Source organism: Drosophila kikkawai, chromosome 3R (genome assembly GCF_030179895.1).
Source record: "Drosophila kikkawai strain 14028-0561.14 chromosome 3R, DkikHiC1v2, whole genome shotgun sequence".
NCBI lineage: Eukaryota > Metazoa > Arthropoda > Insecta > Diptera > Drosophilidae > Drosophila > Drosophila kikkawai.
The window spans coordinates 25,149,129-25,177,086 of record NC_091731.1 but is presented as its reverse complement, the minus strand read 5'-3'; the positions used below and the strand labels follow the sequence as shown (position 1 = coordinate 25,177,086).

General features: G+C 42.9%; 2 protein-coding genes across 11 annotated transcripts; one reads left to right on the top strand and one right to left on the bottom strand.

The window, feature by feature from the left end:
* The first annotated feature begins 1,317 nt into the window (after positions 1-1,317).
* On the top strand, positions 1,318-25,403 carry ATP8B (ATPase phospholipid transporting 8B). 10 transcript variants are annotated; one of them, XM_041776030.2, is made up of 20 exons: positions 1,318-1,678; positions 9,322-9,579; positions 16,732-16,790; positions 16,852-17,064; positions 17,135-17,671; positions 17,730-17,951; positions 18,015-18,263; positions 18,562-19,014; positions 20,002-20,292; positions 20,350-20,523; positions 20,582-20,858; positions 20,928-21,080; positions 21,182-21,326; positions 22,154-22,300; positions 22,355-22,506; positions 22,575-22,798; positions 22,860-23,189; positions 23,250-23,498; positions 23,557-23,673; positions 23,735-25,375. In XM_041776030.2, the coding sequence occupies exons 2-20, from the start codon at positions 9,546-9,548 to the stop codon at positions 24,071-24,073; spliced, it is 4,365 nt and encodes a 1,454-aa protein (XP_041631964.1). In that variant the 5' UTR covers positions 1,318-1,678; positions 9,322-9,545; the 3' UTR covers positions 24,074-25,375. The 10 variants fall into 10 exon arrangements, with proteins under 10 accessions (XP_041631964.1, XP_041631963.1, XP_017030720.1 ...); XM_041776029.2 differs by having other exon boundaries at positions 21,182-21,368; XM_017175231.3 differs by having other exon boundaries at positions 18,562-19,281.
* On the bottom strand, positions 9,645-11,237 carry LOC108080479 (uncharacterized). Its single transcript, XM_017175232.3, has 2 exons — positions 10,988-11,237; positions 9,645-10,932 (listed from the first exon to the last, which is right to left on the bottom strand). Exons 1-2 carry the CDS (start codon positions 11,169-11,171, stop codon positions 9,743-9,745), a joined length of 1,374 nt encoding a protein of 457 aa, XP_017030721.1. The 5' UTR covers positions 11,172-11,237; the 3' UTR covers positions 9,645-9,742.
* Positions 25,404-27,958: the final 2,555 nt, after the last annotated feature.

Genomic DNA, 27,958 nt, shown 5'->3' with positions numbered 1-27,958 from the left:
ATAAATAATATTTTAATAATATCAAAATTATTAAAATATCTTAACTAACAATAATTTCTCTGAATCGTCGTTTATTAATTTTTATTTCCACAACCTCAATATTCCCTTAATGTCCCTAGATTCCATGGCATGGACTAACCATATCCAAGGATATAGGAAAATAGAAGTAGAAGCAATGGGAAAGAGATGGGAAAAATGTGTGAGTTAATTGTGACCGCTGTAACCCTATTTTATCACCAACAACTGTCGATCCACTAACGCTCTTTTTTGCATTTTTTCCCCTCCTTTGCTTTACCCTTTTCTTTCACTCTCTCTCTGTCTATGGTCCTCTTCGTTAGTTGCTTCCTTTTTGTGGTGAATCTGGATTAACGGTAAATATAATTACTGCACCCTTTACCCAATGATGGTAGAGAGAGGGAAAATGACGGAGGAGGAGGAGGAGTAAGGGCGAACAAAGCGATGTGACGTTAATGACATTGTCGGTTGGAGACCGCTGGATGCGAACCCTTGGCTAATTTGTTCTATGTTCGACTTGTGTCTAATTAATGAAGATTGTGTCGCATAATCGTTACGCTTAAATTTATATTAATTGTTGTGGCTTTGTCACGAGTCCCCAAGTGGTGGGTCAACTTTTTTCTAAACGACTTTTCGCAAATTAGCAAATTTAAGATTTTTATTGTTAATTCTTATAATTGTATTTTATAATTTAAATTGGACAGTTAGTATTTAAAAAAGCATATATGCTTGGACACATACATAGTTTTCTCAACATAAATTAAATTACATTCTTAACGGTCATGCAAAGGAGATTTAAAAAACATTTTAAATTGCCAACTTGGCGTATACGTAATTTATCTAGAAAATTCCAGTTTTTCTTTGCTTCTTTGTTGAGTTATTTCATATCCCCGATCAAATCCCACCACATCAGGCGGTAGGAGCTATATTTTCTAATTCTACCTTTCCGGAAACCACCCTAACATAGTACATACATACAAAACCGGTTCACTTGGGAATTCCCTCAAGCTTGTGGGCCAAAGAGGTATGTAATTTGGGAAATACCAGAGCTCGTAGCTTTAGCAGCTTTTCCAGCTATAGCTTTTTCCCACGGCCCACACAGGCCCACAATAGTTGGCAACGCGCGTTGGCAACATATACTTGTTACCGCTTATCAGTTGGTAAGAAGAGTGCAAAGCTTGCACGCGAGCGAGCGAGAGAGCAGGTGAGCGAGCGTCGAGCGGCGAACACGGCGCGCTCAGTTGGTACTACGCCGTCGGCCAATTCGCCGCTTCAGTTGAATTCGAAGCCTAAGACGGCGCGGTCGTGTGCTCGGCGAAAAGAAAAGAATAGATAGAACCCTTCGGTCGGCAGGAAATATCACAGTTCCCGGGAACCGGCCAGCTGATCCAATCCGTGGGCCCCACTTGGTCTTTCAATTATGTGTTTCGCTTTGTAGTTGGGTGGCTCGTATTTCTTGCAAATAATTTCGCAATCCGTCGGGAAGTTCGGCGGGAGTGCAACAGAGTAAACAGAGCGCATGCAACAGCTGCTTAATTAGCAACAAAATCAAAAGCAAGCGGACGCCAAATTAAAAGCTCCATCGCAAGCGGCAGCATTGCAGTCTTGAGCTCGGCTTCACCGTCTTACCCTGCACTACACTCTTCCCCACGGCTTTTGTCGGGTGAGTGTTGCCAAAAATATTTGGATTTAAAGTATATAAATATAGAAAATACAAAACTTGAGAAAAGCTTGAAAATAACATATTCTACAACCCAATTATTCCAACTCAAAAAATTTCCAAATTGGAAGTGATACAAATTGTGGTATCTATAAATTTGTGATTTCCGTTTCCTTCTCGTTATCGATATATTTGAGTTTCGATTAGCTATTATTATAATTGGGGAATACCTTCAAATATGGAATAGTTCGATTTCAGAGCTCAAAACTAGATGATTTGTCTAGCTAAATAGCTACATCGGCCCCGTTTCCATTCTTTAATTATTTGGAGTGACTTATAAGCAGCTGGCGCAATATGCACAAAGCTGCCCCCAATCCCCGCCTGCGCTTATCCACCTGGCTAAGTTCGTTCTAAGAAAATTGGCATCTAAGCTTAGTAGACAGAGAACGAGCTTATCTGTTGCAATTTCCGTTTCTGTGCTTAAAAACACAAGCCAAAATTTGAATTATTTTTAAGGGGTGTTTAAACGCTTGTATCAGTCATTTCCGGCAGGGTGGGTGGTCTGATATTTCTGCCTCGTCATGTTTAATGGATTTATCTGGAGATCTTGGTCATTGACTTTTGGTCAGACGTCTACTATTCGTCGGGACCAACAACAATGACAATGCAACTAGTAAACCAGGGAACAGCTATATGTTAAAAGACATAAAAAATCCAGCAAATTAAATTGTATTTAAATATGAATGAATAAAGAAAATTTTAGCTTATATTTAAAGAAATCCTTATATGGCAGAGCAAAATATTACGAGTTGAAAATGAAGCTTTGACGACATCACCGCCCTGGGTTCAGTTCAAAAGTCGCGGGAGGTCGGTGGTCCCCCGCTTGAACCAATCTTTCATTTTTTGTTTTCTTACTTTAGCTTCTCTTTGGTCCGTCGTTAGCTTTCTGTGTGTGAATATACAGAGAGTATAGATGACGATTCTGAATCATCAGACACGTGTCTCCAGTCTGATTCTCCACTTGATCTTCGGCAGCGATGGGCACCGAGTGATGTCATCCTGCTGGTCTCAGCACTCGAAATAAAGAGTTTCGTTAAAAGAAAAAAGAAATCGCCAAAAAACAGAACGCGGCAAAAACTAATTTCATTTCCCACTCCGCTGGCTTTTCGTTTCATTCCAAAGCGGTGTTTCTAATTGTTTTTATCAGTTTTTTGCTTTTGTTTGCCGGCAGTTAACCCCCGACTCCAAAATAATAATTACCACAGAATATGCTTGTTGCAAAACTGTAGAAATTATGAGCGAAACAATTCTATGGTTGCTCCACGGAGAAGCTGTTTGTCTTTGCCAAAGTTCAGATAAGCGAAGCACTACATCGGAGATAAAATGAGCGTCTTTGTGGGGCTGGAGCTTCAAATTGAACTTTAAACAGGCTTAAAATAACGTAAACTTAAGATGTGGAAGCCAATTGGGTCACTTTGAATAATTCTTTCATTTAACTAAATATATTTCCTTAACTGTTGGACAATTCCTTTATATTACATTTCAAAGTTCGTGTCATTCTTTTGCTTTATTTCCACCTTCCACGTTCTTGACTCATTCTAACGATGGAAATATTTAGTGCTCACATATCTGAGACAAAGATAAGGCATTGAGAGATACAAATTTGTTCTCCCCACAACCCAGATAAGTGCTGGGAAACAACAAAAACGAAGCTGGCCAAGGCAAGCAAAAACAACGTATATTTTTCTGCAAGAAAATATAAGCGCGAATTATAAATACCCTTTAAAATTCATGAGAGTCTTTCAAGTCTCCTACTAAGGTTTTGTTCTTTTCTTCTAGTTTTCCATATAAAACTGACACAGAAATTATATATGCCGCACAAGGCATATAATCATTTTAATGGACATGTTTTTTTTTGCCAATTACCAATCCAAGGCTAAGGTGAAATTGCGCTGAGAGTTTATAAAACCTTTTCAGTTGTTTGGTACTTTCCTAATAAGAATTATACATCTTTGGTTGGAATTAAACTACAGAAATACTTTCAGAATTAATAGCAAAATAAAAGACTCCTTGTGAGTATTCTATTTACTGTTCTTGGCCGTAACAACCAGGCAACTCTCAGGCGACCTTGATTATATTTCTGCCACTCGCTATCTTACCCGATATCGATACACGTCGGAGACACTTGTGGCACTTTTGATTGACACCCTTGGCACTACAGCTCAATTTTTTGAGGGAGTGAGTCCTTTGGGGAAGAGTCTCAACACGGCTATCTCTGAACGCGGTCAACCCTGGTTTTTTCTGTCCCCCGCGAAACCGCTACACAACCCCGTGGAAACCACATCCCCTTCCCCGCACGAAACGGACAATGGACAATCGGTCAGCCAGCTATAAGTGCACGCCACACGCCAAGCGTCCACAACACGAGTAACCAGCAACAACGACGACCACGACGACGGTCAGTGTCAAAGGCGATAGAGGAACACGCGAAAGGACGCGGACGAGGACACGAACCAGGTGAAAGTGGCCAAGAAGGGGGTGGAAATCTCGCGGCCATAAAAATTGGTTTAATCGCTGTGCACGAACACGACCAAGGCGTACCCAGCATTTTAAGGACAATTTTCCACGTAACCATATTTAAAAGTGATCACTAAGTTTAAAATGAATTCCAAGTGACAACTAAAGCACATCTCAAGAATTTAATTTAAAATAATTAAAATTAAAGTCACGAATTTTATTTAAGTTATTTATATGAGAGTAATTAAAGAATATACCCTTAACCCTTCCAAGTACCTTGCAATGAAAATCGAATGCTAAGTGTCTAAAGTTCCGCTTTAAAAATCAGGGAAAGTTACCAACGAACCGAACTACGGATATTCTCCTCTTGGTAAAAATGCAAAACTGCCCAGGAATTTTTCCACTTATCAAATAAATTTGCACGGGATGGTAGAAAAAATTGCACGCCACCATTTGCACGAGGCTCGGCCCACTGTGCACCATATGCCACACCAAATTATAGTCGCCATATTCCGATATGTACACAAAGAGCATATATATAAATATATATCGACGTATGGGGCAAATACTCTCGGGGATATTGTTGGTCAGTGAATTGATTTACCTCAAATCCACTGCCTTTGATGTAGGTCCCCCGAAAGGCCAAACAGCGATAGAAAATTGGCCAAGAGCAGAGAAAGGGAGAAAGTGAGAGAGCTGGCGAGAGCGAAAGTAAGAGATAGGAGAAGAGATATAGGGCCAAAGGTAATACCCATACGCCCCGTGGACATGGCGTCCCATTCACATTGCCGCAAATTAGCCGGACAAGGTCTCCGTGACGAATGCGGTCTGGTCTGGTTAAAGGAATAATAACGTTTATAATCAGTAATGTATTGTTTTAAATTCCAGTTAGTGTGAGCTAGAATATATCTGCTAGACTTATATCAAATAAGTTTACTTTATGTTAAGACTTTTTAGATTGAAATAAAGTGATTGTAAGAGTTATCAGAACTACCTAGACTTTAAAATTGACTTTAACTAGTTGATTTTAACTAGTTGTTTGTCTTTACAAGGGTGTCAACAATCAACAAAAATAATCATATACGAAAGTGTAAGTCATTTTGGATTTTCCACAAAAACAGGAAATGGATGCTTTTAACTCTGTACTCTGCTCTTTTGCAATCTGATGAATCATCAGTCATAAAAGATAAACTCTAGACTAAAGACTTTAGAAGAATATAATTATAATAAAAACATAAAAGCACAGTATATAGACTTAAAGCATTACTTATCTACATTTTAGTATAGTTAAAGTCGACTTCCATATTATTCATCGGCCTAAGAATATCTATATTAGTTTCTTCGTTGACTTTATCACATCGCTCACTTTAACTATCTATATAAAACACCAGCCTCAGCCCGCATTTCAGTTTGCATTCCTGGCGGCAATTTGACTTTAAGCGATTGTCATAGACGCCCTCCATCGCCCTTCCGCTCGTATTGGATACATAATTTCGCTATCTACCTGGGGAATCGGGCGAAGTGGAGGAGCTGGGTTAGGTGTTCCCAACACGCAATTGCCGGCACACGCACAGCCCACCTGGAGAGTAACTGTTTTAACCCAAATTCCCGAGCAAAGTGACAAACAGACTGATCCGCCGCACAATGGAACCGAGTTATCGACGGACAGATGTTCCCACATGGGCCCCAGGCCTGCCTGGCTGCGGTGCCAGGCTCAACAAGTCTGGGGACGATTCGAGAGCTCCAAAGGACGACCTGCTTGTTTCCCACACCTGGCCTGGGGCTTCTCTACAGGGGCCACGTGTCGCCAAGCCCTGGTTTTCCAGTATCCCATCAATTTTTAATGCAGCACACAGAGCACGCACTCCCACGCTTCCCAGGATTAGTGGCCACTGCATGGTAATTATCTACGATGAGTCGTTTCGCAGAGCACCGTCCAAGATGGTCGGCCACGAAGACGGCTAAATTATTGATTGTCAATCTAGAGTTGACGGCATGTACTATATATGGGATTGTGGCTCAACTTGAGATGTCCCCCATGACACCTAAATGGACTTCTAAAGTTGACAGGTTGATAAAATTATACAATAAGGCACTTCTTAAAGCAGAAGATGAGCATTTGAAAATCCATCTGACTATTAGAAGGGTTATTATTTATTAATATAACCAATAAACTAGATAAACTAAGTATACATTGTGTATAAAAGTTATCACAAAGCTATCACAAACTATTATACTTCTCAATCTCTCGGCACTTTTTCTGATTTCTCATATTCATCACTTAAAAAACCTTAAGCCTAATTATAAATAAGGGAAAACTGTAAGTTAAATCACCGCAAGGCAAACAAAAAAGTGTACAATGTTTGCAAAAACAAACTTGTTAACTTGTAAAAGTCATCCGATTAGTCGCTTGTTGAAATTTCCACGCAACTTAAGAATTCTGAACTTCTAATTAGCCCCGCCCCCTGGACAGGGATTTGTTTTTCACGAGGAGCAACGGTAATGGATATTCCCGTCGTGAAAAAAATAATCGAGAGTTGTGAAAATGGGAGGCGATGGGACCATGTGGAAAGCATTGACCTTGGTTGCACATTTCCATTCAGAAGCGCTCGCTTCCTCAACGGTCGTGGCATTTAGAGAGTATGAATGCAGGCTAAATAATTTATGCGACTTTTATGGAGGGACCCAAGCGCCGTTTGGCCCCCGTTTCCACCCCGCCTGGGACTCGCCGTCCCTGAATCTGAACCTGAACCCAGTTTCTATTTAATTTGCACGTGGGTGTGGCGCCCGCCCTGCCAATCCCTTTATAGTTCCTACTGCTCGTGCTCTAATTGCGCCAAATCAATTGAAATTGATGCTCCAACATTCAATTGCATTGATTGCCTTCCAGTCGCCGTTGCTCGATGACTGGCCAAGTGTCTCGAGCGATTCGTATCTGCCGTCGCACAATGAGAGCGTTCTCTTCGAGCAGTATTTTACTTGTAGATGTTTGCTTATATTTCCATATATTTCCATGAAATGAGCTTATCTCGCTCTGCCTGTCTTATTAATTATTCTGGTATGATGGATTTGAATTTTAGTTGTTAGATATTTGATAGCAAATTGTTAACTGACAAGTGTGAAATGCACAAATCGCTTTTCTTTATTCAAAGATTTATGTTGGTGGTTATAATTATCAAATTAATATACAAATATTCTATAGACAGAAATATTGAAATATTCAATGATTTCCTTCAGGGTTGTTATTCATATTATATGTTGCCCAAGGTCTTAACCCCGAGTATCTCATTTTCCCTTTTTTCCATTTAGAATTATTTATCCTTTGACCCTCAACTGATTTAGGCCCATGCTCAACCCCCTAATTCTTTTGGCCGTTAAGTAGCTCAAGGTTCATTAGCTTATAATTTTCTGGCGTGTGACTATCCCCTTTTTTTATTTAAAATAGATTTAATGGCCCATAAATAGATAACATATAATATTACATAGCCGATGGAAATGAAGAACATCAAGTATAATCGGAAATGGTATAGGTGAATATAATTATGCATAATTCATGTATCGTTCATCCGTAATGACTTCTGTGAGTGCTCGGTCAATGATGGCTCTATATTACAAGGTAGTTTTGGTCTATTTTGAGCGTTTCTAACGGTTTTCAGAGAGAGAGTTTGGGGCATATTTCGTTTACGTTTCCGTGGGCTTGCAGACTTGGTCGTTGATTATAATCACATAATGTTTGAGGCCTAAAGAACGGAAAACGGAGTGAAGCTATTAGCGAAAAGCTAAAATGCAGCCTTGAAAACCTAAATAATGGGGACAATTGATGAGGCATATTTTCAATGTACCGGCTAATATCGCCTTACGATTTTTTTGTTGTAATTAACAGCCCATACAGACTTGACCAGCTGCAAAATACTTGAAGTCACATTTACGCTTATACCTATAAACATTTCGGTTTAGTCACAAACGATCAACAAAGTCTCCCCAATGGAATGACCTATAGAGACCGGCGATCGGCACACAAATCGCTCGTTTGTTTATTATTCATGAATGGGCTCTTATTATTCGCAATTAGCATACGGTTAAGCTATGGCAGTAGGGTATATCTGGGATCGTGTAAGATTTTAAGTCATTAAATTGATGATTATGGCTTTCTAACAAATGTAATTAGTCGGTATATTAAATATAAAAGTCTAACCTATATTCCGACTTAACTGAGATGTCATCGTTTATATTTTGTTTATCTCTTACAAAGCTTAAAGGAAAAAATACGTACTAAATTAATGTAATTAAATAGAAACAAACAAAAGCCTTCAGTGCTTTTATGCCTTATTTGCTTGTCAGAGCATTCACAATTCGTTGTGATTCTAAAGTAACTTGACTTTCCGCCGGGTACATAAGCACTCGCAACTTTTTCATCTGGCTTTTGTGCTTCATTTTCAGCTTTGTTTACGAGCGAGTGGGACTCCGACTCTGCCCCATTCCCGGGTGACTCACATTAGGCAAATCGTTGCTTTGTATTTATTTGCCTCTCTTCTGTTTGCTCGCCATTGTAATTGCTTTTATTAATTTTCGATCATTACTGCGCCTTGCTTCCCGAGCATCCGGTTGCAAATGGATTATGAAATGTTACACGGAAACTCCGACCACTGAGGCATGTATTACGTATACACCCTGTTGCAGTCCTTGCAGGCTGCTCAAACTTTCAAGGCCAACATCCTTGGGGGCGTATTTGCGTTTAATAACTATTACACCAGCCGTGTCAGCTGCTAATGGACACAGCCATATACACACCCATGCCACCGCCAATCGGCTCACCCCTCGTGTGACAATTAGCATGTGAACGCATCAAATTTTTAATAGTCGAGTCAAGACCACAAGACCAAGCCCAAGTTTATTTGCTTTGGAAACTTTCCCTCCAGCTGGGCGCCACACAATCCTTTCCCACATCCAATGTGTGTCCAGTATGTCCTTCTGGGCCACCAGCTGGCAGCATTTAAAAAGCTTTACGAACACTATTAAAAATTCAACAGAGAAATCTAGAAAATACGAAACTTTTCCCCCGGCGATAACGAGTCATTTGAATGCTTACTGAATCCCCATATCCCCTATATCTTCTCTTCCTCCGACAGCCATCGGCGGCTTGACAAGGCCGCCACATGGAGCAGGTTGGCGTCCGCTCAGTCCGCTCACTAGTCCACGGACCGCACCCGCAGTCGCAGTCGCAGTTGGAGCTGGAACCGGAGAACCGGAGGAGCAGCCTCGGATGCCGGCAGGCGCATGAGAGCAGCTGGCCACATCAGATTAGATAGACGGACACCAGCCAAGGACACACGTCCCGCGCGGCTCCCTCATAATGGGCACAAAAACACAACCACAATTGGCCAAAGGTGAGTGTTCACATACAAATTAGTAAAATCGGACATACTTAGGTTTGATGCTGGATTACAATAAGTTTTTTATTGATTAAGTTTTTTATTGATTAAGTGAACAATACGCAAAAGTCTTTAAAATATAATAACTAAGATTAATAGTTTAACGGATTTAAAATGATTAAATTCTTTTATTATCCTGCCCATATTTTTCATCAATGAATTCCTTAATGGTTTTGCGCTTTGTCCATTCGCCAGGCTCTAAATCGATATATAACTTGGTCTTTTGATAGGCAACAACATTGGTATAGCAGTGATGCTCGTACCTAAAGTCCGGGCCGAAATAGGAGTTTTCAGAGATCCCTATTAGATTCTTGGGATTTGGCATAGGAAATTCTAGATTAAGTGGAGGTGGCAAGATAGGAACAGCGTTTCCATTGGGTATAGAACCAATCGGTTCAGGAGTACGTTCAGGAACAGGATCAGGTTCTAAAATTGAAACGCCATCCTCCTGAGAAGATAAAATCGGCTGACGAGAACTGGACGGAGTTTGTAAAGCAGAAACACTTGGACTGTTTTGAATAGATTCTGGAATCGAAGGATAATTTCGATGTTCTTGAGTTTTCACAGGAGTTGTGGGCTTCTTAAAATGAATGGGCCTAGTCGAGGTAGTCTGACTCTTTCGAGACCGCGCTTCCAGCAGTTTTTTGGCAGCACTTGGATGTCCCTCCTTCAAAGCCTCCTTTTCTTCTAGGGTGGTGTAACTTCTAGCCAGGTTAAAGTTCCATCGGGAAGAGCGTTCTGCCACAGCCGCATACACAAAGGTTTGTTCGCCCTTTTGGGAAACAACCGACTTTGTCGATGCCAGTTGCTTCTGTTTTAGTTTTGTACTCAAATCCCCCAGCCTCGATGGCGTGGCTCTTAAGGTCTTTTTTGGATCGTCTAAATTCGATTTCCCTGGCTGTTTCATGAGCACTTTTTCTAAAGTCGGATGTATAGGATTGTCCCCCCGAACTGTTCGTACCGTCTGCCGTGTAGCCATGCCGGGACTCTTTACGGCGGCCTTCCGGCAAAGCAAGCGATAGCCCTTGATCGAATGCGGATTGGCTGCGATGGCCAAGTGCAAGGATGTGGTTCGGCAGAAGATCACTATGGCGTAGTTGAGCGAATCCACGCTATTCTTCACACAAACCCGCTCCAGATCCCCATAGGCGCAGAAGTAGGTGAAGATGTCACGGCGTGTCAGCGACTGACTCAAGCTTGGAACGTACATCCGGCGTTCGTTCTCCGGCTCCGGTGGACACTGGCCCGGCAAATGGCGCACCGCAGGTTGATAGGGCTGGATTTTCGTTTGCATTGCCTGCAAGCGGGCTGCGATGATTGGATAAATAACAGAGCGACATCGTTGCCAATTTCCTAGACTCACCAGCCTCTGCTGCATATGCCCTTCCCATGTCCGGGGGCAAAGAGAAATCCTCCACAGATTTTGACATTTTCTGCTGCTTGGCAGGAGAAGGATTATCATCATCTAGGGGTTGTGGGAGACCAGGTAACTCCATTGTTGAACAAGGCACCACCAAAGATCCCAGGGTTGCCCACGAGTTCCACATTTTGTAGTTTTTTTTTTTTTTTTTAATTTTTGTCAATTTGATTTGATTGCTTACTCAACGGCTACTCAGTAAATTTTATTATAAACTTTTCATTTTAGTACCACGAACAGTTCTCAAAATGTATTCATACATTTTATTTTATTGCATAAATCAGTGAATAAAATGAAACGAATGTAACTTTAAATCATATTTGCCCGCACTTTCGAATTCAGTTTTAAATTCTTGGAAATTCATGAGTATAAATTCAATCTCAGTTCATGTAATCAAGAGTCTTTCTTTCTGTTAGATTTGATTCTCGGTTTGAAGGGATTGACGCGTTACCACTGACTTTGATCCCTAGTGCACAGATTTAGCGCAACAGTGTATGGTTGCCCAACGTAAATCCGATCCACGGTTGCAAATTGATTTCACTGAAAGCCTCTGACATTTCAGATTGAAGGAAAATACCCATCCGTTTTTGCCCGTCGATTTTGGGGTGGCAAAAAGTTGAACAGTTGTTACCGATTTCGGGCAGATAGTGACCCAGTTCTGTGGCGTTGCTAAACCAATTGCAGCCAAAAGCGACGAGAAACTTTAACAAAAAGCCGCCCGCTGCTCGGTTTTGGCCCTGACACTATTCCACAAAGGTACCGTTAACCACTTGGCCAAGAGTGCCTGTGTGTGCGTGTGAGCGGGGGTGTCTTACTTTGTGTGTGCGTGGTGTGCCTTGAGCTTGGCCAAAAGAGCGGCACTTCGATTTATTACGCGCCTCGTTTCGACCGCTCAATGAATGAAGTGAATGAATGCGAATTGTGCCCATTTGGGTGTATGAGTGTGAATGAGTGCCACTGGGTTACAGTAGAACTTCCATAAACAAAACAAGTGATGAAATACACAACTGCACTTATATTAGAGTCCCAACTGTGGCAAGGCGTTCTTGATTTGACAATAATCCTTATTAGTAACTACTTAAAGATAGAACTATAGCAGTAACTATTTATTCTCTTTTCTCCAAAATGCAAAGTAATTACTTTTAAAAAGTAGTAAATAGTATTTTAATAATTAAGGACCTTTTCATGAGCTATGTCGATGTGTTTTAAGAAATTGTTCAAGCTGAAGATACTCTACTGTAGTTTGGGGTTTTGAAGAACCTAAACAAAGAAAACGCAAGTAGTAACAATGTGCTTCAAGTTAATGAAATTATTTCCTTTATGCGCTCATTATTGGACCATGATTTTCGATGTACTATTTTTTGTTCTTTTTTTATGGAGCACTTACATTAATTACCATTTTGTCGGTCGGATTTATGTGTATACTATATGCACACCTGTTGAGATCTTCAAAGGAATTTCGGGTATGCAAATTCCATTGTAGCCGCAGAAACCACAAAATAGATTTATCCATGATCTATCCCGACAGAAACGCCATATTTGTTTCCCGGCACAAAGGAGAAAATGAAATCAATGTGTACGGGGTGTGATTACCCCACCCAACCCCCTCACAGCCCCGGCGAGCAATCATTCATTAACCCATATGTGCCACCTCTTCGAGCGCCAACCAAAATAAATACAATTTTTCCCGCTCTGACATTGACATTGCTGCTCATTTGAATGGAAAGAGCGGACTCAAGGGGGCAGCTCTCCCTCGCTCGCTTGCTCCCCTTTGTTTGATTCACGTGCACTGTACTGGCCAGCGGTAGAGGGACTGAGACGGATTGAAATGGAGAGAGTATTTTTCGCCGTTCTCTTTCCTTTCCTTTATTTTCATTTCTTTTTCTTCTTTTGGGGTGACTTAAGAAAATTTGCTCATTTTTATGCTTGACAAACTTGGGAAAATTGCGCCAACGATTTTTGGGGCAATTCGAATAGGGAAGTACTCTACCAATCAATAACAACTATAAATTAAATCCTTATAAATTAGATTAACATTTATAAAAGAAAGTTTTGAGTGTATGGCTTGATATATGAGGTTGAAAATCTTGTAGGTACCATAATTGAGCTGATTGACTTTTAAACTGAGTTGCAATTCAACCTCAGACAACAATCACAGATCAAAAAGAAATAGTGTCCCATTTTAAGATTTTTTCAAAGATCATCATCAAATATGATTTTATAATAATAATAAGCCAGATATTATGTATCTCTAAGATTCTTTTGAGAAACTATTTTTGAAATATAATTTCGTTAAAATATACATTAAATTTATAAGTAATAAACCATTGAACAGTAGACACATAGTATAACTCGAAAATGGGAATAAAGTTAAGTTTTTAGGGTCACATTTACTAATATCAGTTGGAACTATTCGATTTTATTAAAAAAAACTACAGTTTTAAAAGGAAAATATCTCATAGATAAATAAGTTAAGACAGCTTTTCTCGTCACAATGAATGTTTATCACCCGTTGAGCTTTGACCCCAGAGATCAGAGACTTTACTGTGATAATTTCCTCTTTAACCTTTGGAGCTCAAAGCTTTTCCAATACGAGCCGCTCTCTTCTGAGCGTAGCTTTCTTCTCTTCTCTCTTTCTCTCAATATTTAAGTGTTGTTTGTTGCCAAGCTAATGGAATGGCGCGCCCGGTTGCCTTGGCAGCGCGGTCGGCGTTTTGTTGTCATCATCGCCCTGCGTCGGCGTCACTGCCGCCGCTTGTAGTTTGCTCGCCGCACGCTCTCGCCTTTGCTGCCTCGGCCGCAGTTGCTGCCGCTGCCGCAGTAGCAGCGGCGTCGCTCATTTTGGCCGTAATTTCCTCGGCAGTTGGCTGTTTGGCTTTGGCGCTAGCCGTTTTGCTGTTAGCTGTTTTGTTTATCGCGCTGCGTCGCCTTGGGCCAAATAAAATCCGTGCTCCGCGAAAAACTCTCGAGTTGCAGTTGCGAAAAGTGTTTCCGCGTTTCCGAGAAAAGTTCTAAGGAAAATTATTGTGAAAAGTGCAGCAAAAACGGCAACAACAGCAACACGCAAACAGTGCAAAATAAGTGCAAGAAATGTGCTAAAAATGTACGAAACTGGGCGAGAAGGAAAATAAGATGCAGCAGGGGAGAGTCAAGGAGGAGGAGGGGGAGAGAGTGCAGATGATGATGCATTTGGCACCTGGCACTGAAACATGTACCCCCCAGAGCCCCCTGGGCTTCCGCGTCGTCTTTTCTGCATTCTCAGCATAATTATTGAGCCTTCATCGATTCTTTTGGCCTTTTCTTGTAGTTAATTGTTTCTTGCGCCGCCCCCTTGGCTGCCGCCGCCCCACCGAAGGTGACGCATGCCAGTAGGGTGAAAAGGAAACGCAGAAGCAAAGCCAAAGGCAAAAACAACTTGACAAACTGAAACCAATTGAGAGCAAGGAGCATATTTACATTCACATGCATGACTCACGTTCGCCGCAGGACACCGTAAGGTGGAGCGGGGCAAAGCCAGGAAGAGAGAGAGCTTAGCCGGCTTTGTTGTTGTCTAAGAGAAGGACGCAACGTACGCAAACGGAGAGAGCGAACTTACAAGAGAGAGCGTGGCAATCAGCTGTGACTGCACGAGTCCTTGAATCACAAAAAATACATTTGTGTGTGAATCGAAATCAGGCGGCGGATATGGGATCCAAAGTTTTGCCGATTCCCTTTATTGTTTTCCCAACAGGCAAAAAGTTTCATCTCAACTTTTCGCCTCAATTTCAGTTTCAGTTTCTCTCCGTTTTCCTGTTTTACCGTTATGCCTCCCATGCAGCCGCCGTGGCCTTGACAACAGTTTTGACATTGACTCTGCCTACACACACACCCACACCCGCATTGTGGGGGAGCAAATAGAGAGAGTGTGTGTGAAGAGGGGGAGAGAGAAATGAACTTAGCTTGCAGCTTCCGTTGCTATTGTTGCCTTTGTGTGGCTTTGGCCTTTGGCGGTGGCAAAAACACCTGTTGAGGGCGGAATGTTTGCACAAAGGCGACAGCAGCAGCAGCTCAGAGCCATTAGAACTAGGTGCTTACTGCAGATTTAGTCAAAGGAGCGAAGAGCATAAATGTAAACATGGAACACTATACGCTTGCCGGGACAAAGTAAACTTTTTAGATTTCTTTAAAAGTGTTAAAACTAATGTTTACCCCTTGATAAGGGGAACATTACAACTAATTATTTTGAGCATATACATATAAATAAATGTAAACCTTTTCCAAATTTACCTATCAATCGATCAATGTGGAATTGAAATCGATTTAAATTTAATTTACCAAGATATATGTACAACTCTTCCTATGTTTATTGAATTTAAATGACTTCGCTTCGAAAATGATTAACAATTTCAGTAAATTTAGAAGCAGATGTCTTCTTAAAGTCGCTGTTCTTTTGACAAACCCCTTTTTAAATGGGGTTTTAATTGTTTTGAATGTGGAATGGTTCTGACTAATGAATAATGAATAATCCAAAGAACAAAGCAACCTTAGTGTGTGTTTTAACTTACCTCAACAAGTACTCATCTTACCCCCGAAAGCGTAGTTCCCCTGGGTATCTGAAATCAAAGCAGAAAATTTATTTATTTATTGCCCAGACGAATGCGTGCAAACATTTTCAGTTTGATGAGAATCGTTCCCAGCTGTCGAGGGGCCTTCAGAGCGGATGGAGGGAAGTGCAGGGGGCGGCAGTCTATCAAAATGATGGATGGCGCAGTTTCGTGGGGGGGCCAACAGCCCCGACAAAGTTTGCTCGGTGCCGATGGGTTTTCAATTGCATTTTAATCTCCCGGGACAGGGCAACATGTTAAACTTTCGCTTTTCCTGCACAGAATGAAGGGTAATGTGGAGACCAGATATCGGGTTTGTTGCAGCCACAGCCTGAGCTGGTCATGATTGGGGGCAGGAGATGCAGCGAGGCCGCCCGTCGGCTACGCCAGCGTCCCGACACCCTGGAACTGGCCGTGCTGGATGGCCAGTCTCCCGTGGAGACAGAGCGACAGGAGGATGATGATCGAATCCCATCAGGGGGACCGATTATAAAAGATGAGGCCGAAACAGTGTCTCCAGTAGCTCCAGCCGCCGGGACGGCCAGCAGAAGGACCCGGTGGTTCCAGTTTGCCAGGTCCTCGAAGAATCGAAGGAAACGTCTGCACTGTGAGGAAGAGGAGGAAGAGCAGGACCTGGAAGAGCAAGGGCGAAGGACCTCCGACAAAGAAAGCCATCGGAGGGCATGCCTCGCTCAACCGGAAGGCATGAACATTGGCAGCTCCACGCAGACCATCGCCACGCCCCTGATGATGGGCGACAGCTTCTATAGCCTGGCCCAGGGAGCACCTAATCCATCAGTTAGTAGATCCGATGACCAGGAGCATTACAAGCAAAGGGATTCCTCGGTGGCCTCGGAAACGAAGTCGACACGCAGTCTGCGTCGGCTTTCCCAGATTAGAAGACGCCGCAGCTCGTACTACTTTTCGGGTAATAAACCCAAACTTTGTTGTTAATTGAAAACTAAAATTGTATTAAAAATTAAGGTGTAATAACTAGTTACCTAATACTATTTAAGCTTAAATTTAATTCAAACAAATCTATGTAAAATCAAAACACTTAACAAAATGTCGACAATATTTAATAATGTACCTATTTGTAATTCACAGAAAACGAACGCAGAATCCGCGCCAATGACAAAGAATTTAATGCGCAGTTCAAATATCACGTAAGAATCCTGGTATCGATATTTAATTAAAAACGATTAATTGAAGAAATCATATTTACAGAATAATTACATCAAGACCTCAAAGTATTCGCTATTCACATTTTTACCCTTCAATCTTCTGGAGCAGTTCCAACGACTGGCCAACTTTTATTTCCTGTGCCTTTTGGTCCTGCAGTTAATACCCGCTATCTCCTCCCTTACGCCCGTGACCACAGCCATTCCCCTGATAGGTGTGCTCACGCTTACTGCGGTCAAGGATGCCTACGATGATATTGTAAATATCCCTTAAATAAAATAAATTTAAAATTAAATACACGAGAAATCACAATAATCCTTTCTTTCAGCAACGCCATCTGTCCGACTCGCAGGTTAACAATCGCAAGTCAAAGACGCTGCGCAATGGAAAGCTGGTGGACGCCAAGTGGTCGGAGGTTCAGGTGGGCGACGTCATCCGTCTGGACAACAATCAGTTCGTGGCCGCCGACATCCTGCTGTTGTCCACCTCGGAGCCCAATGGCCTGTGTTTCATTGAGACGGCAGAACTGGATGGCGAGACGAATCTCAAGGCGAAGCAGTGCCTAACGGAGACCATCGAGCTGGGCGACCGTCACGATCTCCTCTGGAACTTTAACGGCGAGATCCTCTGCGAGAGACCCAACAATCTGCTGAACAAGTTCGACGGCACCTTGATATGGCGGAGTCAGAGGTTCGCTCTGGACAACGAGAAAATCCTGCTGAGGGGCTGTGTCCTAAGGAACACACAGTGGTGCTATGGCGTGGTCGTCTTTGCCGGAGTAGACACCAAGTTGATGCAGAATTCCGGAAAGACCCAGTTCAAGAGCACTGGCGTAGATCGTCTGCTCAACTTTATAATCATTGGGGTAAGGCTATACAATTTAGAGGAATTTATGTCTATAACTGACCAATTATCCTTTTTAGATTGTCCTGTTCCTAGTGTCCATATGTGCTTTCTTCGCTATTGGATGTGCCATCTGGGAGGGCCTGATTGGCCAGCACTTTCAGCGGTATCTACCATGGGAGCACATCATACCCAAGGATTATATACCTACGGGGGCGACGGTCATCGGATTGCTGGTTTTCTTCTCGTATGCCATAGTCTTAAACACAGTTGTGCCAATCTCTCTCTACGTTTCAGTAGAGGTATGTTCTGGATTGACACCAAGATCCACAATCTATCGAAAACTAAATGGTTATTGCCCGCAGGTCATACGCTTCGTACAGTCATTCCTCATCAACTGGGATGAGGAGATGTACTATGCCACCACCAATACCTATGCCAAAGCCCGCACCACCACGCTCAACGAGGAGCTGGGCCAAATCCAGTACATCTTCTCGGACAAGACGGGCACCCTCACCCAAAACATCATGACGTTTAACAAGTGCAGCATCAACGGTCGCACCTACGGCGATGTGATTGACCTCCGGACCGGCGAGCTCATCGAGATAACCGAGGTGAGTTCACGGATGTGTAAGGGTTTCGGGTCTCCTAAGTGAATTAACCTCTAACTTGGTTGAGGGCGTATCGTGTTGTGTGTCGTCTCGGTGTCCGTATCTTGCACTGACTGCCCAGGGAAGATTGATCCAGACTGAGCCTCTGGCCAAACAAGCCAAACTTTTACTTTGATCTCTCTTTGGCCCTTCTCCCCACTCCCATTGTGTGTGTATGTGTGTGTGTTTCTGCCTAATTGTGCGTCTAGCAATGTGCAAACCGAACAAAAAGAAAAACAACAACTCACATTACTCGTTATAGCAGCAAACAATTTTCCAAAATAGCAACAACACCAGCAACAACGTTCCCAGAGCGGCAGGTGGAGCTGCGGCAGCGCCACCTGCAGCCCCACCCCCCATCATCCTAGTGCACAAGGCCGAGGTCCATGCCAAGAAGAGTTCCGTGGTGGTTACCTCCGACGGGGACACGCAAGTGGCCAGCAATCCCATCGCGTCTCCTACGCTGGACCCTTCCGAGCGGCGTCAGGGACGCAAGCATGTGCGATACTCGGCGCCCAGTAGAAGCCAGGAGGATGACCCGGGAGGGCTGTCGCCCAGGCTTTCGGCAGGTACAGCCGGAGGCTCTGGCGAAAGCCTAAGTCCACCCAACGGAAGCGAGAGCCGGAGAAGCAGCAGCAGCGGGGGATTGGGTGGCTGCTTCAAGCGGAGCGGTCAGATGCAGCGCCAATTGTCCCGCACAAGCAGCTGCGACAAAGTAAAGATCTTGCATGACTCCGAACAGACAGAACCAAACACCACGCACAACCAACCACAGCACCATCGCAAGCGGCTGATGAAGATCCGGTTCAGAAAATCCCCATCAACAGTCACGCTGAGTGTCCCCTTCGGTCAGCTTGAGCACCATCAACACGAGGGGGAGCCATCGTCCACACTGCACCCAAACGACTCGAGCACCCAGCACCACCACCACAATGCCACCACATTCGCCACCAATTGGAGTTCGTCGCCTCAGAGAGTGCACGTATGCATGTTCTGCATGTCCTATTCACGCCCTTACACAAATTGTAGTGTGTCGTTGTGGTTAATATGCATATACTTAGAGTGTGTGTGTACGGAAGATGATTCGACCAGGATCCATGTGAAATCGCCTTTGGCTATCATCATTCTCATTTCATTTAATAGAAATTACTCATACGTTCAGCTTTTTGTACAGTATATAATCAAAATCATTATTACCTTCATATTGTGTTATTTTAAACTTAATGTCCTCAGTTTAATTGCAATAGATGAAAACGGTAGTTGTTTTACTTAGAAAATCACAATTCTTACACAAATATTCGTATTATTTTTAAAAGCGAGTTGTAAATACATCAATTTTGCCCAGAATATAAAGTAAACAAATGCGACCAAGTATTTAAGATGTATAAAAAATAATATTAATAAAGCTTGCACATAGTATGATATAGTAATTCAGTGATTATTAAATACAGAAAATTTTCCGTAAGCTTTAATATCGCTAACAGTTTTCTTAACAAAACACTAAAACACCAAAAACATATTACTAATCCATAGTTTCTTACACTTTGGGTCTAATTTATAACATCTAACAATGCTGCTGCTTAATATCGTATACAACCGAGCTCTGCTTAACGTACAGAATATATACTAAATATATACATACAAAACCAGTTCCTTTGCGATATCCTTGGCACAACTGCTTAATCCAAACCCTATTCCGCAGGCCATTCAAAGCGTCGATTTTTCGGCCAATCCGCACCATGAGAGCGACTTCCGATGGTATGATCGCACGCTGCTGGACGCAGTCCGTTCCGACGAGGAGCACTCCCACGTGTTTTTCCGCCTGCTTGCCCTGTGCCACACGGTCATGGCCGAGACGGTGGACGGTCGGCTGGAGTACCAGGCCCAGAGCCCAGACGAGGCTGCCCTCGTCTCGGCGGCCCGAAACTTTGGCTTTGTCTTTCGCACACGAACACCGAATAGTATTACCATCGAGGTGATGGGTCGGATGGAGGTGAGTGATGCGAGTTGGATGAAGTTATTAGTATATATATTCGTATGTACTTTGCAGGATTACGAACTCCTGAACATCCTTGACTTCAACAACGTCCGCAAGCGGATGTCTGTGATCCTCCGGCGCGGTGACTCCGTGGTGCTCTACTGCAAAGGAGCAGATAATGTGATATATGATCGCCTGCATGGCGGACAGGAAGACCTGAAGGCTCGTACCCAGGATCACCTCAATGTGGGTATTCTCTAGAGTCGCCAGGCGTCAATTGTTTAATGGTGTTTTCTCTGCACAGAAATTTGCTGGCGAGGGCCTGCGCACTTTAGTCCTGGCCGAACGTCGCCTGACCGAGCAATACTACAACGACTGGCGGAGTCGGCATCAGGAGGCCGCTCTCTCCATGGACTCGCGGGAGCAGAAACTGAACGCCATGTATGAGGAGATCGAGAGCGATATGCAACTGGTGGGCGTAACTGCCATCGAGGACAAGCTTCAGGATGGCGTGCCCAAGTCCATAGCGAATCTACAGAATGCAGGCATTAAGATTTGGGTCCTGACTGGTGACAAGCAGGGTGAGTTTTGAAAGAGAAACCTTCACAAAATAAATTAAAAAAGTATTTATTAAAATGTTGTATCCCCAGAAACGGCCATAAACATTGGCTATTCCTGCCAACTGCTCACTGATGAGCTGGCAGATGTCTTCATAGTGGATGGCAACTCCGTGGAGGAGGTGGAAAAGCAGCTGAGACAGTTCAAGGAGTCCATAAAAATATACAATCGATTTCGACCAGGCGGTGAGTGAGACAATATTTTGAAACCTTAGCTTAACACCAAAGTTTAATAACAAGCAATGGACTATTGCAAATTGAACTGTGTTATTATTTTAACCTTGCAGGAATCGAGGGCTTTGACCGTATGAATAGCGACATGAGCATGGATCCGCTGAGCGTGACCATGACGCAAACTTCGGCCTTCATGCAGGAGTCGAACCTGCCGCCCACGCCGCCTCCACCGCCTGCCATTTCGGTGGTTACGTTTAGGTGGGATGACAAAATTAAGGATAATAAGGGCGGACCGGACAGGTAGAGGGCAATCCTTAAAAACTCAATAGTTTTAGCTATACAAATTGAACGAATTTCCAAGCATATATTTCTAGCTAAAAGTGAAAATTAACCCGAGTAGACGAGCTAGAAAGTCTTTTTCTATAGCAAATTCTACTTCAGCTAACTGTCGTAAACTTATCTCTATTCTCTGTTGTATCTAAAATGCGCAATTATTTTATTAGTTTTTTTTATTTTGTGTTTATTTTATGGTATCTAAGTGACCTAAACTCAACTTGGCTTAAATAATATTTTTTTTTTACGACTATGGGATCGTTTTATGTTTATTTTAAAGAAAGTTTTATTATTTTGGTTACGTTGATCTACAAACTAGCAGAGTGATTGTAGTTAGAAGGGACCCTTTTAGTACTACCCACCAAAGGATATAACCCTCTATTGGTGCTTGTTCCGCCCGTCAAGTAAACTATATACAATTATATTTTCGTCCAACCAAAACAACAACACCAAGCATCTGTTTGAGTTCTGTCTGTGTGCCTCTTCATGCCTTGTACAAAAATGGAAAATGCAGTTACCAACTTTAAACAAAAACCCAGTTTCACAAAAACAAAACAGTCACTGTCCAAGTATTGTTCATTAACAAATAGCTTTTCTTGTTCGTTGTCGCCTGCCTAAATCTTTGTACATATAACTCATTAAGCTCTACCACTCCTCACACTCCACTCTGCTTGATACCATTCCCATTTGTTAATGTTGAAAAGACACCCAATAGTCCGGTATTAATATGGGTTTTTGTATCTCCAAAACAGTGCTGAATGCAATAATTTGTTTGGCGATGAGAAGAAAAGCGAGGACGGAGGAGCCGCCTCTATTGTAGTGGACGAGAACACCGGCTTTGCCCTGGTGGTCAACGGTCACTCTTTGGTGCACTGCCTGTCCCCAGAGTTGGAGACCAAGTGAGTTCTTGTGTATGTTTATTAAGAATGACAATCATTAAGGGAGTTTATCAGGTTTCTGGACATCGCCTCCCAGTGCAAGGCGGTGATATGCTGCCGGGTAACGCCACTGCAAAAGGCGCTGGTCGTCGAGCTAATTAAGCGTGCCAAAAACGCCGTCACTCTGGCCATTGGCGATGGCGCCAATGATGTTTCTATGATTAAGGGTGAGAGAGGAGACTAAATCGGTATCCTTTACGAATGAAATTCATCAACTTTCTCTTTGTTTTGACAGCTGCCCATATTGGTGTTGGCATTTCCGGCCAGGAGGGCCTGCAGGCTGTCCTGTCCAGTGACTATGCCATTGCCCAGTTCCGCTACCTCGAGCGATTGCTGCTGGTCCATGGTCGCTGGTCCTACTATAGAATGTGCAAGTTTCTACGCTACTTTTTCTACAAGAACTTTGCATTTACCCTGTGCCATTGCTGGTATTCGCTCTTCTGCGGCTTTAGTGCTCAGGTGAGTTTGGTAAAAAGCTGCAAGTAATCTTTGCCACAACTAATTTCTCCTTTAATTGCAGACGGTGTTCGATCCCATGTTCATATCGGTGTACAATCTGTTTTACACATCACTGCCGGTCCTGGCGCTGGGCGTCTTCGAGCAGGATGTGTCGGACAAGAATAGCGTGGAGTTCCCACGCCTCTATACGCCGGGGCTGAAGAGTGAGCTGTTCAATATACGGGAGTTCATCTACAGCGTACTGCACGGCGCCTTTACCTCGCTCATCCTGTTCCTTATACCCTACGGGGTCTACAGGGACGGCGTCTCGCATGATGGCTATGTACTGAGTGATCACATGACCCTGGGGGCCGTGGTGGCCACCATCCTCATAGTGGACAACACAGCACAGGTCTGAGAAGCATCTTAAGCGATTGAATCTCTCTTAACTCATAGAATGAATCACATTTAGATATCTCTTTACACCTCATACTGGACCGTTGTCAACCATGTGACCATTTGGGGCAGTTTGATTTGGTATTTCGTGCTGGACTATTTCTACAACTACGTCATTGGAGGACCCTATGTAGGGTCCTTAACTCAGGCCATGAAGGATCTGAGTTTCTGGGCTACCATGCTGATCACAGTGATGGTTTTAGTAGCCCCTGTCTTGGCCTACAAGTTCTATTTGCTGGATGTGCATCCTAGTCTATCGGACAAGGTAAAGTCCATTTAAACTTTATTCCTTTTCGTTGCTAAATAAATGTTTGTTTTCACAGATTCGTCAAAAATCATTGAAGAAAATTCATTCAAGGGCTTCTAGCAGTGTCCGGCGTACGGCTTCATCTCGTCGCGGACGTCGCTCTGTGCGTTCGGGCTACGCTTTTGCCCATCAGGTGGGAATACCTTTAAGCTTATTTCCCACTGATTCTAATTCTTTATTTTTGTTATTTTTAGGAGGGCTTTGGCAGGCTGATCACCTCGGGCAAGATCATGCACAAGCTGCCGCAGGACTTTGCTTTCCCATTGGGCCTGGGCACAAAGAAGACGCAGGCGCTACACAACAACCTGAACTCGGCCGATGGCCCAGCCTCGAAGACCAACAACGTATCCGGCCAGCACATGGCTAACAACAACAACACGAATCTGCGACACAATCAGAACCAGAACCACTCGTCCATGGCGGACATCACTGGTGATGGGGGCAGTGCCGGAGATGGTGGAAGGGGCAGTGTTGGCACGGATGACCTGAGTCCTCGGGCTCCCTGCCAGGACCTGGACACGATCAATCTCTAAGCTTTAGCGTGTTTCGGTACAAACACCAAACAAAAATCACTATAAAGAATTTGAATCAACGAACGTTAGGCTAAGTTTAAACATTTAGTCAGCAGATAGTTAAGGGAGAAGGGTGTGATTGATTTTGTTTTGTGTATAAATGTGTGCAGTCTTGAAACCTAAAACAAGTATTACGAAGATTCTTTGGCTTTCTACCGATTTTGTCCGTTTTCAAAGTCTAGGTTTATGTTTATCCGTAATTATCTTCAAAGTATTCTTAAAACCAATAATCCAAAGACATTATGTTTAAATTCATATCACCAAAACTAGGAATAATTTCTTCGAAGGAATCAATAGAAAGCCTATCTTAAGTCACAACTTCTAAACTATCTTGCATAGACCCAAAAGAGTGCACAAACAAATCACTTAGACATATTTATCTCATCGTTGGCTGCATTTAAGTGTGTGAAATGGTTGAGTGAATGGATTTTACTGCAGTATAGGTTAACGTTAAATAGGGATTAAAACGTCACTGGGAAGCTGAAAAGTGTACTTAATTGCTTAATGTCGTGCTGTGTGTGCTTAGCCAATAAAACTCAGTGTAGCTTATATACCCAAAGCTGAACGAAATCTCGTCTTAAGGTCCATAGCTATATTCCATATACTCCCCCCACACAACCGACACACATCCTACAGATAGACGAGTCCACACTTCTGTGTTCCTAATTAGAGTTGTAGAAGTAAAGCCTGCATATGCCTTAGAGAGTCCCTAGAATTAAGTTTTTTAGCTGGGTTCCTCTAGGTGGGATTCCCATAATTTTTTGGTTGTTACACAGGGGAGGGACATTCGAATTAGCGGGCTGTGGGTTCGAACAGTAACAAAGGTCAAAGTGATTTATTATTAGAGCGAGCGTTGATTGAGATGGGTAGTTAAACGTGGCTTTTAAATATGATTAGAATAGGAAATACCTTTTAATACATTAAGCAGAATATTTCGGGTACATATTTTTGCATGACAGAAAACCCAACTATTGAAAATTGTTGGCATCAACCTGTAACAAACACACTCACCGAGCGTTGTCCACCTCAACACGCTCTGTCTACTTTTTCTGCTCGGCAGGCTCAGGGAAAATGGGCGTGGGTTTTGTGTTGACATGAACAAGGGTGCTACATAACTAATATTGTAGACAGAGATACTCTAGCTGGGGATATGGTAAATAATATGAATCAGACGAAGGAAGTGTACCTATTGAAGATGAGGCTCCGATGTTATTGGCCTCAATCTAAACCCTCCCAACCTGTGAAGTCCATTCAGGCTCCACCCTTATACAACCAATGCTCTACATCCCCTTAGGTGCCCAACAAGATATCAAATTAGTTCATTTTCAAAGTCATATAATTGCAGGCTGAGATAATATTGAAAGACATTTTCCTAAATCTAATCCTTAAGCCTAAGTTTACGTTATTTACGTTACGAGACCTCTTATTGAGTCAGTTTGTTTTAGATCCAATGAAAGGAAATAAAATTTAAGATAAGAAAGAACGCTTTTTCCTTTTTTACTTTACATTAAATAGATTAACTTATTAATATTCTTTTAAATCAATTAATTAATTAAGATGTGCAAACTATTTCAGGAGTCTTGGCGAAATTATAAGTATGGGTTCAGTTTTATTTTGTTGTTTTGCGGCTAGGCCGTACTCACGCTTTCTCCATCGACGTCAGCAGGCCTGATGACTGGTGATGTGTAGCTGTATGTGTTTTAAGTTATTTGAGGGACAAAACGATATTATAATTGCCAAATCTCCCAAAAAAAAATTGCTAAATTACGACCGAAAAGGTTTATAAGTACGAATTCTTAAATCAAAAGCTCCTATATGCAAAATTAATTATATTTTAGACACTATCATTCATGTTTATCCGCTCCTGGAGCAGAGTGTGGGCCGGATCAGCCACCAGCTCTCAATACGGATATGTAATGCTACTTCCGTCGTTCGCGCTGATGAAGATGACACGCACTATGTGCGACAGGGATGGCCGCAATCCCTTGCGTGAGGCGTGAGCGGAACGAGACCAGCCCGCCAAGGTGTGGATGCGGCAGAGCGCACGCGATGTGGCAAAGATGCACGGCGATGTGGCAAAGAACGATGTGGCCACGAAAAAGACACACGGCGATCCAATAGGTGCGCCGAAGAAAAGCACGGTGATCCAATATGTGCACCGTGTGAGGGAACGGCGATCCAATATGCGCGCCGTGTGAGGGAACGGTGACACGTTAGCGAGGCGGTAAAGAAAATCCAAATCGAGGATCACCGCAATCGGCACGTGTATGGCCGCCGAAATGGGAAGCGCAGCCCCACGCTGTGCGTGCGAATGCTCCGATGACACGTGGCGTTGATCCCGCTGAGAAGCCACAGACCATGCCAACGATGAATGCCACAAATGACTGCCACCTCACGTGGTGGGCAATTGCTGGCAAAAACAATGCCGGTCGCTTGGACGACTCTGCCGATACGGCTGACGCTGTTTTGAAAAGGCAAAATTAGCACTCCGGCGATCGATTATTCACACAAGCTTACCAATATACGTTAGAGCACTAAATTTACTTAATATGGGTATGATTCGCTTTAACAAATACTGTCGGATCGACACGATGCTTGCGGATTTAGGATCGACAAAAATTAATCCGAACTCGGGGACGCCTTGTGAGAAAGAGAACGGAAGTGAGGGGATCCAATGTGACCGTGGCTTGCAAAAATCCTGTTCGCGAATTTTTGTGGTCTTTTTTAGGTCCTATCGCATATTAGCGATTTGGCAGGATCGTAACTTTAACAGCCCGGTTGTTTGAAAAATGTGGGCGATAAAACTTATCGAGTTGCCACACTGGCTCGATTCCCACAACCACAGCTTTGATTTTTAGTCCCTGTGATTAACAATAAAAGCTGATAAAGGAATCAAGAGCAATCACCAGATATCCTTGGCATGAAATCTACCCAGTTCCTTTCCGTTCATGTCCTCTAAGAGGTAAATTGACTGTCCAATTCTTGCCTTCACTCGGGCCTTGATACCTACAGGAGCGAGTTTCGCATTAAAATCCTTTGCTGCGTTGCTAAGTACAAAATTCCTTTTGACTACTTCTTGGCCAACCTCAAAAGAACGGGGTCTTGTTCGAAGATTGTAAGACTTTTGGTTTGCCTCGTAAGCCTTATTCAAATGTTTGCCGATGTTAGAACGAATCCTTTGGAATTCGTCAGTTTTTGTCAGGCTTACTTCGCCTTCTGCAAGAAGGTTTAGTTTACGCAGCAGTTTGTAGTCATGACCGTGGGATATCATGTGTTGACCAAAAACAACATGATAAGGCGATAAACCGATGGATTGGTGAATCGAGTTACGAAGAGAGCAGTTGATGCTACTGAGAAATGTGTCCCATTCGCGTTGGTCGGTGCGAATATATGCTCTTAAAGCAGCATTGATTGAACGGTTGACTCTCTCAGCACTGTTGGATTGTGGAGCATAGGCACCAGTAAACATATGACGAACGCCATATTTCGAAAGGAAGTCAGAGAAATCACGGCTTTTAAATTGAGTTCCGTTATCACTGACGACTGTTTCGGGTACACCAAAGCATGAAAATATTTCATCGCGCAATATATTGATGACCACTTTAGCCGTAAACTTTTTCACTGCTTTTAGAAAGGTGAATTTGGAAAAGTGATCAAGAATAATCAATATTCCAATATTGCCGGAATTGGAGCGCGGAAATGGCCCTATAAAATCGAGATAAAGTCTTTGGAATATCCTTTCACTTTGCACTTGTGCTCCCATTGGTGGTTTTAAAGAATGGGTAGGATATTTTGTGGTCTGGCATGTTTCGCAATTTCGAATGTAATCACGAACGTTGATAACCA